This window comes from Melospiza melodia, chromosome 28 (assembly GCF_035770615.1).
Source record: "Melospiza melodia melodia isolate bMelMel2 chromosome 28, bMelMel2.pri, whole genome shotgun sequence".
Lineage (NCBI taxonomy): Eukaryota > Metazoa > Chordata > Aves > Passeriformes > Passerellidae > Melospiza > Melospiza melodia.
In genome coordinates, this window is record NC_086221.1 from 1931286 (window position 1) to 1947152 (window position 15867).

General features: G+C 62.0%; 1 protein-coding gene across 2 annotated transcripts in view; it reads right to left on the reverse strand.

Annotated features, from left to right (window-relative positions):
- Positions 1–14970, reverse strand: part of CELSR2 (cadherin EGF LAG seven-pass G-type receptor 2) — a 31012-nt gene extending 16042 nt beyond the window's left edge. For both annotated transcript variants that reach the window (XM_063177990.1, XM_063177991.1), the window contains exons 1-13: positions 11119–14970; positions 8392–9039; positions 7600–7822; positions 6927–7042; positions 6432–6520; positions 5648–5805; positions 5041–5204; positions 4014–4139; positions 3406–3572; positions 2608–2793; positions 2383–2496; positions 982–1156; positions 175–316 (exon numbers count right to left, since the gene is read on the reverse strand). In XM_063177990.1, the coding sequence (XP_063034060.1) occupies positions 175–316; positions 982–1156; positions 2383–2496; positions 2608–2793; positions 3406–3572; positions 4014–4139; positions 5041–5204; positions 5648–5805; positions 6432–6520; positions 6927–7042; positions 7600–7822; positions 8392–9039; positions 11119–14935 (6125 nt within the window). In that variant the 5' untranslated portion in view covers positions 14936–14970. The remainder of the gene's footprint in view (positions 1–174; positions 317–981; positions 1157–2382; positions 2497–2607; positions 2794–3405; positions 3573–4013; positions 4140–5040; positions 5205–5647; positions 5806–6431; positions 6521–6926; positions 7043–7599; positions 7823–8391; positions 9040–11118) is intronic.
- Positions 14971–15867: the final 897 nt, after the last annotated feature.

Sequence of the window (15867 nt, forward strand, 5' to 3'; positions counted from 1 at the left end):
GCTCTCGCACATGCACTATGCCCTTTGCAGTAGGGGGTGTCACACGTACCCTGCCCCATATGCCCACCCTCCTCTCACCCCACGCGCTGCCCCCGATGTCCCTCGCTGTGCCCCCGCTCCCCCGGGCGCCCCACGCCCCCCCAGAACACGCGTGTGCCCCACAGTGTCACCAACCGGTGCTGGCAGAGGGCCCCAAAGGTGCCTGGGGGACAGTGACAGGCATAGCCGGGGGCCGTGCCTGGATGGCGAGTACAGGTGCCCGGAGGCTCGCAGGGGTCCAGGGCACAGGCACTGACACAGCTGTCACCAAAGTACCCTGGGCACAGGACAGGATTGGAGACAACAACGGGAGACACTGACAGGGGACAGGGATGGGGGTGAGGGGCAGTGCCCAGGGGTGACAGTGATAAGGAGTGGCAGCGACAAGGGAGGGTGGCAGTGCCTTGGGGACAGGGGTGGAGGGGGGGTGCCCAGAAAGGGTGGTGTTTTTGGGGCAATATGTCACAGGGTGGCAGTGCTGGGGATGGCAGTGTCTCAGGGCTGTCAGGAGGTGCTGGGGGTTTTCCACTCATGCGGGTGGCAGTAGGGGGTGTCAGAGGGGTGACAGTGTCTCAAGGGGTGTTGGGACTTGTCGGAGGTTCCAGGGGGTCTCTGGTCACCACGGTAGCAGTAGGAGGTGTCACAGGGGTGTCTCAGTGGTGTCAGTGTCCCACGGGGTGTCAGGGGATGTCAGGATGTCTCCATTCAAAGGTGTAGAAATGAGGAGTGTCACAGGGGTGTCAGCATCTGGTGCTGTCAGTCTGTGCCAGGAGAGTGTCGGGGAGTGTTGGGAGACTGCTGGGGGAGTCTCAGAGGTCTCAGGGTGTCCCCATTCACTGGGGTGGCAGAGGGGGGTGTTACATGGGTGTTAGTTCCAGGGCCACTGGGGGAAGTCTGGGGTGTGTTGAAGGGGTTTCAGGGGTCTGGGAGATCCCTGCTCACCGGGGTGGCAGCGGCATGAGAAACTGTCCCAATCGTCACTGCAGTAGCTGTGGGGGGGGCAGGGCCCCGAGTCGCAGGGATCGGGCAGGGCACAGCCCCCCTCCACATTCACCTGCGCCGCCTGTGCCAGGCTCAGGGCATCCGCAGTCACCACAGGGTCCCCAACACGCAGGCCCTGCAGGGTCACTCATCAATGTCTTCACTAAGACCCCTGAGCCACCCTGGACCCCCCAACACACTCCACTCCATGCCTCAGTTTCCCTCACCATTCCCCAGAGACACCATGAGAATTCCCTACACAGTGTCACCATCAGTGTGATCTCACCACCACACAGGACCCACTGCGTCACCCTAAAATCCCCTGCCCCACTGCCATCCCTACCTCAGTGTCCCCGGCCACAACGCAGGACACCCCAGGACAACCTGGACCACCCTGCAGTGTCACCCTCTCCTCAGTTCCCCCACCATGACACTGGATCCACTGTGCCACCCTGAAGCCCCTGCGTCACGTCGCCTGTCGCGTACCTCAGCACCACCTGCAGTGACCTCTCAGTGACCTGGGACACCCCTTCACCCCGACCCAACTTCCTGGTGTGGGGTCACCTGACAGTGATGCCCCAGCCACCAAGACCCCCCCGGACCCAGTGCCATGCCCACTCTCAATGTCCCTCGCTACCACCCAGGACCTTTTGTGTCACCCTGTTCAGTCTGTCCCCACAACACGTGACACCCTGAACCCCACACCAGGACCCACTATGTCATTCCAGCCCCCCTCTCCAGTCACGTCACCTCTGGGTGCTTCAGTGGCCCCAACACCAGCCGGTACCCCCTGTACAACCCATGACCTCCCCAGTCACACCCGAGTCCCCACAGCCATGTCCCCATCTGCCCAGGCCTATGTCACTATGCAGTGTATCCCCAATGTCCTGCCCACACAGTCGATGTCTCCTTGTCCTGTGTCATCTCCCTGTACCCACATCCCTGTGCCCTTCTCCATCCTGCCCATGTCCCCCTGTCCTTGTGCACATCCCTGTGCCCCCCACTATCCTGCCATGCCCCCACTTCTCTGTGTCATGCTCCCAAATCCCAAGTCCCCAAGCCGGTGCCAGGTCCCCAAGCACTGTACCCATGTCCCTGTGCCCCTCTTCATCATACCCTTGTCCCCATCCCCAAGGTAAGGCCCTGCTTCATTGTGCCCTGTGCCACATCACCAGTATCTGTGCCCACATCCCTGTGCCCATTCCCCCAAGCCCTATGCCGTGTCCCTGTGTTCATATCCCTGTGCCGCCCTCCCATTGTGACCATGTCCTTATCCCCTCTTCCACATTCCCAAGCCCACCCCCCTTCCCCTACACCCTCCACGCCATGCTCCCCACAGCCTCGGTGCCCGCACCTCCATACCTGCAGACACCCCTGGAACCCCTCCTCCACGGTGCCGCCGTCCCCCGGCAGCCCCCCGAGGCTCAGCGTGCGCAGCCGCAGTCCCTGCAGCTCTCCAGGGACATCGCCCACCGCCTGGGGGGCACAGGGACCCCCGTGGGTGCCTTGGGGTGCCACAGGGGGTGCCACAGTGGCACGCGGGGATCATCAGAGTGGATGTCCCCCTGTGCCTCAGTCTCCCCATACCTGGTGGCGGCCATAGTCAAGGGTGAGAAGGAGGAGGGTGGCAGAGGGGCTATGGCCAGGGCCCCCCCGCAGCTCCAGCTCCACGTGGTGCCAGGCACCGTCATTGACTTTGGCCTGGGGCAGACGCAGGGTGGCCAAAATGGACCCCCCTTGCCAGGCACCAGCCTCCACCTGTCCCTCGCTCAGCTGTGAGGGGTAGACATGTCAAGGACCCCAAAAACCTGATGGGCACCAGACATTACCCACCCGGAAATACAATTTCCCCTGGGACAGTTAGACAACCCCTCAGGTAATGCCCCCTCAAGGAATGGCACCCCCTTGCACTGTTCCCCCCCACCCCCAGCAATACTGCCAATGCCAACAGACCCTCCCAGGGCAATGCTCCCCTGGCACAGGGTAACTCCCCTATTCCAACTCCCCATGCCACTACCTCCCCGTGGCCATATATAACGCCCCAGCAATACCTCCTATTCCAATGACCCCCCCGGGGCAATGACCCCCCCAGGGTAATAAACCCTGTGCCAACAACTCCCCAATGCCAATAACACCCCCATCCTCAGAGCAATAACCCCTGGCACTGCCCCAGTGCCAACCCCCCTATGCTCCTGCTCAAGTCAATACCCTGCCAGGGCAACAACCTCCCTCCAAAGCTATGACCTCCCCCATGCCAATGACACCAAAACCAATTCCTCCTGTGGCAATGATCCCCACTCAAATCAATAACACCCCCATGGCAACCACCTCTCCTCCCCAGCCCCTTCCTCAGGAAAACTCCCCTATTGGCCTCCCCGTGCCCACCTGCAGGATGAGGCTCAGGCGCGCTCCGGCCCCCGCCCGCAGCAGAACCCCGTGGGGGTGCCGGGTGCGGAACATGATGCGGACTGGCCAGGGCAGGGAGAGGGGCAGCGCCAGCCCGGTCCACGCCACGCGGCTGCTGCCCAGGAACCGCTGCGGGCCCACCATTTCTGCGGGGCATGCACGTGGGACAGGGGGCAGGCAACTCCATGACCCCCCACAAGCCCACCCCAGGGACGCCCGTGCCATGACACGGCCGGGCACCCCCCACACAGGCCACCCACACCCACCCGTGGACCCCCCGCACCCCACCCAGGACCTCCCACAACCCCATGTGGCCTCTCACATACCCAATCTCAGATCCCCAGCACCCAACTGGGGACCCCACGCACATCCCCCAGATGCCAACACACCCTCCCACAGATCTCCTGCACCCATCCACAGATCCCCCATAACCCCTGATGAACCCAAAACAAGCAGGGATGCCCCTCACCCCCTTTCCACACCCCTCACACCCACCCAGAGACGCTCCCCATGCCCCCCATTGCCCCAAAACAAGCCTATGTATGCCACACAACCCCACCACAATGTCCCCCCAGGCCCCCCAGTACCCTCCTGGCAGGTTTTTCCCCCAAAGCCCAGTGGGCAGCGGCAGCTGAACCCCCCCCATTCATGCACGCAGGTGCCACCGTTGTGGCATGTGTTGGTGTCACACAGGGTCTTCTTGGGAGGACAACCTGTGAGGGGGCACTGGGGTCACATTCACACTGACTTGGAACCCCCAGTCCCATGGGGCACAGACATCCCCACATCCTTGAACCCTCATCCAACCCCATGGCCCTAGTACCCCCTGAGCCCCCACCCCACATCCCCAACCCCTAAGGGGATACAGCCCCATCCAGCTCCCCAGTCCTGGCACCTCCTCACCCCACCCCCAGGGGACACAGCCTTGTCTGTGCCACCCACTCCAGCTCGATGGCCTTGGCAGCCACTCACCCCCCACCCCAAAACCAGGAGACACAGAATGTTCTACCACTGTGTCCCTGGACCCCCATCCAGCCCCATGAGCCTGGCACCCCCTCCCCACACACACGGGACACAGAGATGCCCAAGTCCTGCCCAGACCTGGGCCCCCAGCCAACCCTCAAGCCCCAACAACTCCTACTCTATACCCCTCACCCTGTGGCCCTGGCAACCCTGAACTCAAACCTGCACCCCTTGACTTCCCATCCCACCCCCTGGGGAGCCCCAGCCTGTTCCCTGGACCTCTCTTCAGCCCCGTGGGGCTGACATCCTCTCACCCCCTCCCCACAGCTCTGCCCTGTGGCCCTTGCACCCCCATCCAGCCCCATTACTCCGGTACCTCCTCCCCACACCCAGGGGGGCACAGCACCAAGGTCCTGGTACCCCTCAACCCACACCTGCACTCCCTAAACTCCCATTCCACACCCCGGGAGCACAGCATCCCCCACACCCCTGGACCCTCATCCATCCCTCCAGCCCTGGAACCCCCTCCCATCATTCAGGGGACACAGCCACACTTCTCAGCTACCCCTTAACTCCCCACCCCATCTGGCCCTGCTGGAAGCAGCACAGCCCCTCCCAGCCCCTCGCCAGCGTCCCGATCCCGGAGCCCACCGGGCAGGGTGCCGTTGTTGGCAATGAAGGCTGCCATGTCCACGGGGCGCTGGTCAATGTGGAGGTGCCGCATGCACCCCACAAAGTGCCGGCTGCGGATTGGGAAACTCTCGGGCAGTGTTGGGACTCCCCCCAGCAGCAGTGGCCCCGTCAGGTCCAGCGACCTGCAGAGCACACCATCACCTCAGGGACTCAAGAAACCCCCGAGGGACCCCACAACCCGTGGGGACCCTGATGGAACCTCAAGGGACACCCAGCCACCCCCTATCCCATGGGAGTCACAAGGGGACCCCAAAGAACACTCACTCACCCCAAAACCTATGGGGACCTGAGGGACCACCCAAAGGGTGTTCCCCCATGGGGAACTCAACAGACTCCCAAGGGAATCCCCACTTCCCCCCAGTGCCATGGGGACCCCAAGAGAACCCCCCAAACCCATGGGGACCTCCAGTGACTCCCCCATCCATAGGGATCTGTAACCCCCAAGGGACCTTTCACCAGTGAAGACTTCAAAGGTACCACACCCTAAGGGGCCGTTCACCTACAAGGGACCCCTCTATGGGTACCCCAAGGGACCCCGCCCATGGGATCCCCATGCCCCTCTCACTTCTTGCTGCCAGTCTGGGTGCCCTGGGCAGCGCAGGAGTAGTTGCCGAGGCGGGGCCCGAAGCGCAGGGCCATGGCTGTGTCGCAGTCGTCCACAGTCACCACAGCCACCTTCTGCTCTGAGGGGCCCTGTGGGACCCCCGAGCGCCCCACAACCGGCTGGGGGGCCCCATATTAGGCAGGGAGGCCCAGGACCCCCATCCTGCAGCCTCTGTCCTGCTCCTCATCCTCCCACTGCCCTCTGACCCCTCAACCCTTACGGCGCTCCCATGTCCCTCCAGCCCACAAGCCCCCCACCCTTCAGATCCCCCAACACTCCCCTCCATCCCTTCAGCCCCTTAAACCCCTCAATGGTCCCCTCCATCCCCCCCAAGCCTCCATCCCTTTGACCTCCTCTTCCTCCATCCCCCCATTCCAATTCCTCAGGGGTCCCTACAGGTGAGGAAAGTACATGGGATTCCCAAGGGGACCAATGGGTGAGGAAGTGGGTGAGGGGCCTTGGGATCCTCATGGATGGGGGCATCTCTTGACAGTCCCTTGGAGTTCCCAAAATTTCCTCTCTATTCTCATCCCTCCAACACCCCCTTGCCCTCCACTCCTTTCTCTTCCTCCGTCTCCCATCTCCACCCCTTGGGACCCCCTTAGGGGCCCTTTAGGTGCCACAAATCCCCTACCTGACCCACCCCATCTCTGCATTCCCCCACCCTTCCCCTCCATCTTCCTTTCCTTTGTCTGCCCCAAACACTCCCCCCACACTGCGCCCCACAAGACCCCCATTCCCCCACCTTGTTGTAGTAGTGCAGCTGCACCCGGTGCCACTGCCCATCGCTGACTCCTCCTGGCACGAAGGGTGACACCGTGGTGGTGGTCTCACCTGTGGGCACAGCGTCAGGGCAATACAGCCAGAGGCAAGGAGGGGTGGTGGTGCCAGGAATGGGATGTCCAGGACGCAGTGCCAGGGATGCAGTGTTGGGGACATGATGCAGGGGTTGCAGCTAGCAAGGGAATGTCCAGGATGTAGTGCCAGGGAGGCAGTGTCAGGCATGGGATGCTGGGGATGCAGTGTTGGGCAGCACCAAGAATGGCAGGCCGGGGATGCAGTGAGGAATGCAATGAGGAATGCAATGAGAGATGCAGTGCCAGGAATATGATGCCCAGGATGCAGTGCCAGGCAGTGCCAAGATGGGATCTCTGGGATGAAGTGAGGGATCCAGTGAAGGATACAGGGCCCACAAGGGTGTCAGGGCACAGGGCCAGGGCAGGGCAGGGGCAGCACGTACCTGCTGAGAAGGTGAGCTGCAGCTGCTCGTCCACAATCTCCAGCGCCACGAAGTCATGCCGCTCGTTGAAGCGCCCATTATACAGCAAGAGCCCATCCCGCTCCTGCGTGGCAAACCTGGGGGACACAAGGGCAGTGCCAGGCCCCAATACCCTGCAATCCCACGTGCCTCCCTGGCACTCCCCAACACCCCCTGACCCTGTCGTGCCCCAAGGCACACCCCTCATGCCCTACTCCATGACCTTGTATCCACTGTGAGATGCTCATACACATCAGCCCCTGCCCTTACAAGGTGCCCCCTACCCCACTGCCCTCCATGCCAAGGGGTCACCCACACCCTTGGCTCCTACCCTGTGCCCTCAGGGTGCCCATCACCCCACACACAATCACCCCACAGCCCATATGATGCACGTGGGGTACTGATCACCACCCATCCCACATGATGCCAATGAGGTATCCCCACCCCATGTGATGCCCTTGCGACACCCACCATCCCACATCCCAAATTATGCCAATGAGGGCACCCATGCAGTGTCCACAAGACACCCATCACCCCACACCCCATCACCTCATCTCATGCCAACAGGACAAACATCACCATCTACCCCACACTCCATGTGACACCCATAGTGGCACACATCACCCTCCACCTCCCCAGATTCCCCCAGGCTCACGTGAGGCCCAGGGTGAAGTGGAAGCGCTGGCGGAGGCCACGAAAGGTGAGGAAGGAGTGCGGGGGGAAGCTGCGGGTGTTCATGGTGCAGAAGGGCTTCTCATAGTGCCCGGGGGGGCACTGACACCGGAATCCCCCCACCAGCAGGTTCAGGCAGGTGCCCCCATTCCGGCAGACCCCTGGGGTGCAGCGGCCCCCTCGGGCACTCAGCTCACAGTGCTCCCCTGTGTGACATCCAGAACCCCAAAACTGGGGTAAGGAGTCCCATCTTCCCCCCACACGTCCCTATTAAACCCAGAGTGGCCCCCCTCAGGTGCTCAGCTTGCAGGGCTCCCCTGTGTGATACCCCAATGGCACCAGCATCCCAAAAATGGGGAGCGGGGGTCCTCTCTCCTCGCCACCCCCCAGTAACCCCCGAGTTCTCCCCCCAGGCACTCACAGGGCTCCCCAGTGTGACACCAAGAACCCTAAGTAGGAGGGTGGAGATCCCCTCTCCCTCCCTGCCCCCCAGTATCTTTATCCCCAGCTCTATTACCATGGTAACCAGCTCCCATTACCATGGAAACCCAAAGACACCCCCTCCTCTCACATGCCCTCCGCCGCCTGGCTGGCACCCCCCACCAGGGGTCCCGTGGGGGCTGGAGCCCCAGGGTGGGCGCAGGGGGTACGACCCCAGTGCCACCAGTCTACCGGCAGAGGGAGGGAAGGAGTGAGGGAGGGCTGAAGAGGGGCCGGATGAGGAAATATGAGGATGGACACCACGAGGAAGGGCTGGCTGCCCAGTGACTCTAACCAGTGAAGTCTTCGTGGCACTCGCAGGTGTATCCACCCTCACGGCTCCGGCACCGCCCGTTGTTGCCGCAGGGGCTGGAGTAGCAGAGGTCGATCTCGGTCTCGCAGTAGTCGCCGGTGAAGCCAGGCGGGCAGCGGCAGCGCAGGCCCGTGACGGGGTGGATGGGGCGAAAAAGGATGGTGTCGGAGGCGAGGAAGGGCGCGGAGCTGTCGAACTGCAGAACAGACACGCAGCGCATGTAGTTCTCGCAGGGCTCGCGCAGACACACGTTGTCATCAAAGGGCAGGACTCGCTGGGCCGTGGTAGCTGCCAGGAGCGATCGGTTCAGGTACAGCCGCTCCTGCAGCTCCTCCGACGAGAAGAACCGCGATGCGCCCGGCACCGCCGCCGGCAGCAGCGCCGAGAGGCTGACATTGAGGATCCGCGCCGGCCCCACGTCCGTGTCTGCCTGGATGTTGAAGAGGACGACGCGGTGGCGGGGGGTGCCCAGGACAGCGGCCACTCCCTCCAGGAAGCGGCTGAGTAGGGGGGACAAGAAGCGCTCCTGGGACATGTCGGCCAAACGCAGGGTGATGCTGTTGCTGAGCATCTCATCTGTGATCACCGTCACCCGCAGCGTGCACTGCGCCGTTGCACTGTAAACGCCATCTGGAGACAAAGGGGGGGACACAGGAGGGAGTCAGTGACAGCAATGGACAACTCTGGGAAAGGATGGTGCGAGATATGTGCACTGGGAATCGTGCTAGATATGGGGCAACCAACCAAATCAGCTGCTGTTGGACGGAGATGGTGCTATGGGGGCTTGACCTGCTCGGCCACCATAGAATGGGCACAGCACTGGCCATGAAACACCTGGCCCATGTAGCCACTGTGGAATGGGGACAATAATGGCTATGAGGTGCCCATCCTGCTTGACCAGCATGGAATGGATACAGTCAGGTGGGGACAGTGCAGGCTATGGGGGACCTTTCCTACTCAGCCACCAAGGCATGGAAAGTGATGGTTATAGGGTTGGTGCTGGTTATGGGGCTGGTACTGTTTTTGGAGCGCCCATGCCACCTACTTAGGGTAGGGACAGCAGGATGGGGATAGTGTTGGCAATGGGGCTGGAATGGGTTACAAGGCTCCTGTCCCACCTGGCCACTACTGAATGGGGACAGCGCTGGTTATAAGGCTGGTGCTGGTGGTGGATGCCCATTCCACTTGGCGACCATGGAATGGGGACAGTGTGGGTCATGGGGTGCCCATCCTGCCTGGACACTGTGGGGTGGGGCATCTAAATGGGGTTGGTGGTAGGTTATGGGGTTGGGACTGGTTATGGGGCTGGTTATGTCTATGAGGCTGAAGCTGGTTATGGAGTCAGCACTGGTTGTGGGGTTGGTGCTGGTTTCTGGGGTTAGAGCTGTTTCTGAGGCTGGGGCTCAGGTATGGGGATGGTGCTGGTTAAGGGGCTGGTGCTGATTGTGGGGTTGGTGTTAGTTGTGGGGCTGGGGCAGCAAAATCTCTGCTAAGCACTGGGGCACCCACCTTTCTCCTCTTCCTTGTCCTCCCCCTGGCTGAGGGCAGTGGGATGCAGGACAGATGGGGAGCAGGCAGACAGATGGATGAAGGGAACATGGGGACAGGTGGGGGGCCAAGCCGGCAGAAGGGAAGTGCTGCAGGGGGTGGCAGGGGCCAGGGCTGCCCAGTGGCCCGTGGCCTGTGACTGGTAGCCAGTGGCTGGCGGGGGGGGAAGGTTACCATGGCTGCGGCTGCGAGGGCCCAGCTATGGCTGGACCTTTTGTTTCCCTCCTGCCTGCCCCTGCGCTTGCGGGGGGACACGGGGGACTCCCTGCCCCCACCCTTTGTGCCCTGGGCCCCCTGCTTTGTGTGGCCAGAGCAGGAACCCCTGCCAGGGTAAGCTGTGGGGTGATGGGGACAATGGACATCAGGCATGGCCTGTGACCCAGTTTTCCCCTGACCTGGGGGTGACCAAGGAGGTGATCATCCACCATGGGGTGACTCCCATCCCCCAGAAACACCTCCTGGACACCCCACCACCCAAATGATGATGACAATTGATGGCACAACCCCCCTTATCTTGTGATGATCCCCCCCCCCACTGGGTTTGGGGACATCTCAGTGGAGGCCAGGTTGCCCACCCAAATACACACACCAGGCCTTGTGTCTCCTGCACTGAATTCATTCAAGTGGAGTCTCCTGGAAACACAAATATGGCAGTGCCAGGACTCCCCCAATATTGCACTGCACCCTGAGCCTTCCCAGATTCACCCATCACACCCTCATAATAAGCCCCCAAGGGTACCAGGACCCTGCTGGCTTACACCAGCCTCTGCTCCCCCAGTACGTGCACTGGGTCCTGCTCTACCCTGCTCAGTGACAGACAGAGAAGTGCCAGGACCACCTCTGGACAGCACGACAGCCCAAGGGGGTGGGGAAAGCCTCAGCTTGGATGTCTGGGGTGTGAGGGGGGCACAGCATCCCATTATTCCCCCTTCCCATATATTTGGAAGGTGGAGGCAACCAGGATGGGATGGCAGAACTCCAAAACACCTCAGTGGAGTCATGGGACCCCACAACACATCATCCCTTCTGATCTGGAAGGTGGGGACAGCCAAAACAGGGTAGTGAGACCCCATAACACCTCGCCTCCATGCAGAAATAGAGGTTGATATACCCACAAACTTCACTCCCCCTGCAAGGTGCCTCTATAGGTGGGGGTCTTACCAGAGACAGACACCCTCATGACGGCCTCAAGTGGGCGATTGTTGTCCAGGGCCGGGCTGAGGCGCAGGTCCCCACTGTGTGGGTCCAGCAGCACAAGGCTGAGCTCATTGCCCTGCTCAAAAGCATAAGTGAGGTGGTCAGAGACGTCAGGGTCATAGGCAGGGATGCGGCCAATGATGCCCCCAGGGAAGCTGCCAGAGCGGTTGGTGATGTAGTTGTTGAAGAGGATCTCGAAGTTCTTGAGCTGGGGGCTGTTGTCGTTGGTGTCACGCAGGCGCACATGGATGGTGGCCCGACTCACTAGTGGTGCCGAGGTTGCCTGGACCACCATGATGTATTCAGCCTTGGTTTCATAGTCCAGGTCAGTCAGGGCGGTGAGCTCTCCAGAGAAGATATCCAGTTGGAAGACCTCAGGGATGTTGCCCTCCACGATCTGGTACATGATCTGGGCATTGGTGCCCTCGTCGGGGTCGGTGGCGGTGATCCGGGCTACCACCAGCCCAATGGGGCTGTTCTCCTCCACAAAGATGTCAAACTCGTCCTGCTCGAACACGGGCGGGTTGTCATTGACATCCAACACTGTCACCTGGATCTCTACTGGCGTCCGCCGGGCTGGGACCCCCTTATCCACAGCAAATGCCTGCAGGGAATACAGTGGCACATTCTCCCGGTCCAGACGGCGCAAGGTGCGGACAATGCCTGAGGTGGACTCAATGATGAAGTCACCATCACCATCATCACCCCCTTGGAAGGTGTAGAAGACCCTGCCATTGAGCCCAGAGTCACGGTCAGTGGCAGAGACCTGGAGGACGCTGGTGAAAGTGGGGACATCCTCGTAGATGGATCCCTGGTAGGAATGACGGAGGAACTGGGGTGCATTGTCATTGACATCACTCACCAGGATCTCCAGGTAAGTTGTGTCAGATTTCTGCGGAATACCATTGTCCCGTGCTGTGATGGCCAAGGTGTAGGACACCTGGTCCTCATAGTCCAGCTCCATCTGGGTGGTGACAGCACCAGTATCAGCAGCAATACTGAACTGGGGTATGCTGTCCTCCATCAGGTAGGTGATGCGGGCGTTCTCCCCTGTGTCCTCATCTGTGGCACTGATGACCACCACTGTTGTGCCCACTGGCCGATCCTCATTGATGTTGATGGTGTAGTGGGAGCTCTGGAAGACGGGGCGGTGGGTGTTGGCATCAGTGACGTTGACAACCACCTGGGCAGTGTCCTGGCGGGTGCCATCAGAGGCAGCAATGGTGAGCAGGTACTGCCGCTCCAGCTTGTAGTCCAGGGGCAGGGCAAGGGAGATGAGCCCACCACCGCTCTGGCTAGTGATGGAGAACCGGTTGCGGGTGTTGCCGCTGGAGATCTGGTATGTGATGACGCTGTAAGCATCACGGTCAACAGCAGAGACAGTCAGGACACTGGTGCCCACCGCAGCATCCTCGTTCAGGCGGGCGCCATACTCCCGCTGGGTGAACTCAGGGCTGTTGTCATTGACATCTAGGATGGTGACACTGACACTGGCTGTGGAGGCCATTGGGGGGGTGCCATGGTCTTGCGCCTCCACCCTGAAACTGTAGAAGTCGACTATCTCCCGGTCCAGCTCAGAGGCCACCACAATCCACCCGGTGCTGTTGTTGATGGTAAAGGGGAAGCTGGTGCCAGTCTCCAGCAGGGTGTAAACTAACCGGCTGTTGTCACCTGAATCGGCATCAATGGCTTGTACATGGATGACCGAGTAGCCAATGGGGACATTCTCCAGCACGGTGGCCTGGAAGGGTGTGCTGACAAAGATGGGTGCATTGTCATTGACATCCAACACCTGGATGGTAACCAAACCGCTGATGTTGGAGAGAGGTGGGCGGCCACCGTCCTGCGCCCGGATCCTCAGGGTGAACTCCTTGGTGACCTCGTAGTCCAGAGGGGTAACGACATCCAGCGTGCCTGTCTGCGCATCGATGTAGAAGTGCCCACGGGTGTTGCCGCTGACAATGCTGTAGTGCACCAGTGCATTGCTGCCTTTGTCACGGTCGGTGGCCATCACCTGCAAAATCGCCACATTGGGCACCACATCCTCAGGGACCTGTGCTACATAACGTCGCTCACTGAACTGCGGCGCATTGTCATTGTCGTCCTCCACAGCGATGCGGACAGTGGCTGTGGCACTCCGGGGACCTGGATCCTGGCCCTGGTCTGTGGCCTCCACCAACAGCTCAAAGGCATCCACTACTTCCCGGTCCACAGGGCCACGGGTGCGGATCACGCCTGAACGGGAATCGATCTCAAAGACCCCATTGGCATCACCGGCATTGAGGAGGCGGTAGAGGACGTTGGCATTGGGACCAGCGTCGCCATCGGTGGCCCGCACTGTCAGTACCTCATAGCCCACCTCCAGATTCTCTCGCACACTCTCCCGGTATTCTGGTTGTTCGAAGGCGGGGTCATGGTCGTTGGTGTCGCTCACTGTCACTGTCAGTGTGGCCATGGCACTGTGCCGGGGTATCCCGTGGTCCACTGCTGTCACACGGAACACGTGAGTGCTCTTGCTCTCGCGGTCCAGCGGTGCAGCGGTGCTGATGGCACCAGTGACAGGGTCTACAGTGAAGAGGTCATCGGAGCGGCTGTCGAAGAGCGCAGCCATAGAGTACTGCAGCCAGCCTGCCTCCCCCTCATCAGGGTCCTGTGCTGTCACCTGTGTCACTGGAGTGCCTGCTGGCCGGTTCTCCTCCACTGTGGCCTGGTAGCTGGAGGGCTGGAACTGCGGTGCTGTGTTGGGGCTGCGGCAGGGACGGTGGTGAGGTATGGGGGGTCTGGGGACTGCTGTGGTCTGGAACTCCACAACATCCGTAGGGTCTATCGCATCCCCAGTGCCACTGGTCTCCCTGGGGATATTGGTGTTCCCAGCATGTCCAGTGTCCATAGTGTTCCTGATGTTGCTAGGGTCCTTCCCAGTCTCCCCATTATGATCAGTATCTCTGGTGTTCCCAGTATCCCTGGGGACTTTCCTAGTCTTGCCAGCACCTCTGGAGAACCTCCCAGTCTCCCCAGTGAGTACAGAATTCCTGATGCCCCTGGGGACTGGAGTGCTCCCAGTGCCCCAAACACCCCCAGTGCTCAGCATGTTCCCAGTGCTCCCAGAGTCCTCCATGGGGATGCTGGTGTCCCCAGTGTGTCCAGTATTCCCAGAACTCCTGGTGCCCCTGAGGACATGGGTGCTTCCAGTGCCTCCAGTTCGTCCAGTAACCCCGGTGCCTCCACTATCCCGGGTGCCTCCAGCGTCCCAGGTGCTTCCAACGCCCCCAGTGCTTCCAGGCTTCCAGGTGTCTCCAGCATTCACGGTGCCTCCAGCGTCCCTGGTAATCCTGGAACCACCGATACCTGGGGCCCCCTTAATGCCACCGCCGCGGTCCCCACTGGAAAAGCCGGTGCCTGGTGCAGTCCCATCGCTGCCGCTCGCGTCCGGTGCGGGCCCAGCGCTGTCGCCGCTGTAACCGGTGCTCGGCGGGGTCCACGCACCGCCGCTGGAGCCGGTGCCTGGTGCAGTCCCATCGCTGCCGCCCGCAGCCGGTGCGGGCCCAGCGCTGTCGCCGCTGTCCCCGGTGCTCGGCGGGGGCCATGCGCCGCCGCTGTCCCCGGTGCCGCCGCGGAGCTGGAGTGGCGCCGGTAGCGTGCTGGACCGACGGGTGCTGGTGCCGGTGCCGACGCCGGAGCTGATGCCGGTGGCGATGGTGAGTCCCGGTGAGAGCAGCGGCGGCAGCAGCAACAGCGGCAGCAGCCGGAGCGCGGCCCGGCGGGTGGGCGGAGGGCCCATGGCCGCTGCCCCCCGGTGCCCCCGGTGCCGGTGCCCGCAGCGACCCGCTCCGCCGCCTGCGCCCCGCCCTCGCCCGCGCGCGCCCGCAGGGGCGGAGCCGCCGATTCACCGGCCCGGCCGTTCTTAAAGGAGCCGCCGCCGCCGCCCCCGGCACTCGCCGGCGACGCCCGCACCGGCAGCGGCAGCGCGGGGGGAGCGAGCGCGCACTGCGCGCAGGTTGCGCACACACGAGGTGCGCAGGTTGTGCACGCTCGTGTGAGGTGCACACGTGCGCCCTGCGCGCACACACGTACATACACAGATGTGGAGGGCCTTGCACGCACCTGTGCATTGCAGGCATGCGTGTTGCACGCGCGGGGAACACGCACGTCGCACACGCAGGGCACACAGGCATCTGTGATCACATATGGCATGGGAACCATGTATGTGACACACACAGCACATGTGAAACACACACGGAGCATACACTGTGAGACAGAGAGCACGTGTGTGACAAAGCACAGAGATCATGTGTGTAAACGCCCAGTACATGTGTGGCACATACAGCACGTGTGACATTTGTCCCCCAAGGCTCCCGTGTCCCCACCGCCGGCCGTGACTCCACACACGGACGTCCATCTCCCCTCATTCCGTGCCACATCCCCACCCCAGACCCCCGGCCTCGTCCCACCGCACCAAGACTGGGGGCAATAGAACAGACCGGGAGCGACTGAACCAGGCTGAGAGAGACTGGGGATGCTGGGGGCCGCTGGGACAAACTGGGAGGGACTGGGGATGTCGGGGGCGCTGGAACAGACTGGGAGAGACTGGAGAAGCTGGACGGGGGCGGATCCCCGCGGTCTGTGGCTGCTGCTCCCCCCCGCCGCCCAAGCCGGCGCCGGTCGCGTGGGTGCAGGCAGGCGGCGCGGAGCCGCGTCCCCCCCCGGCGGAAC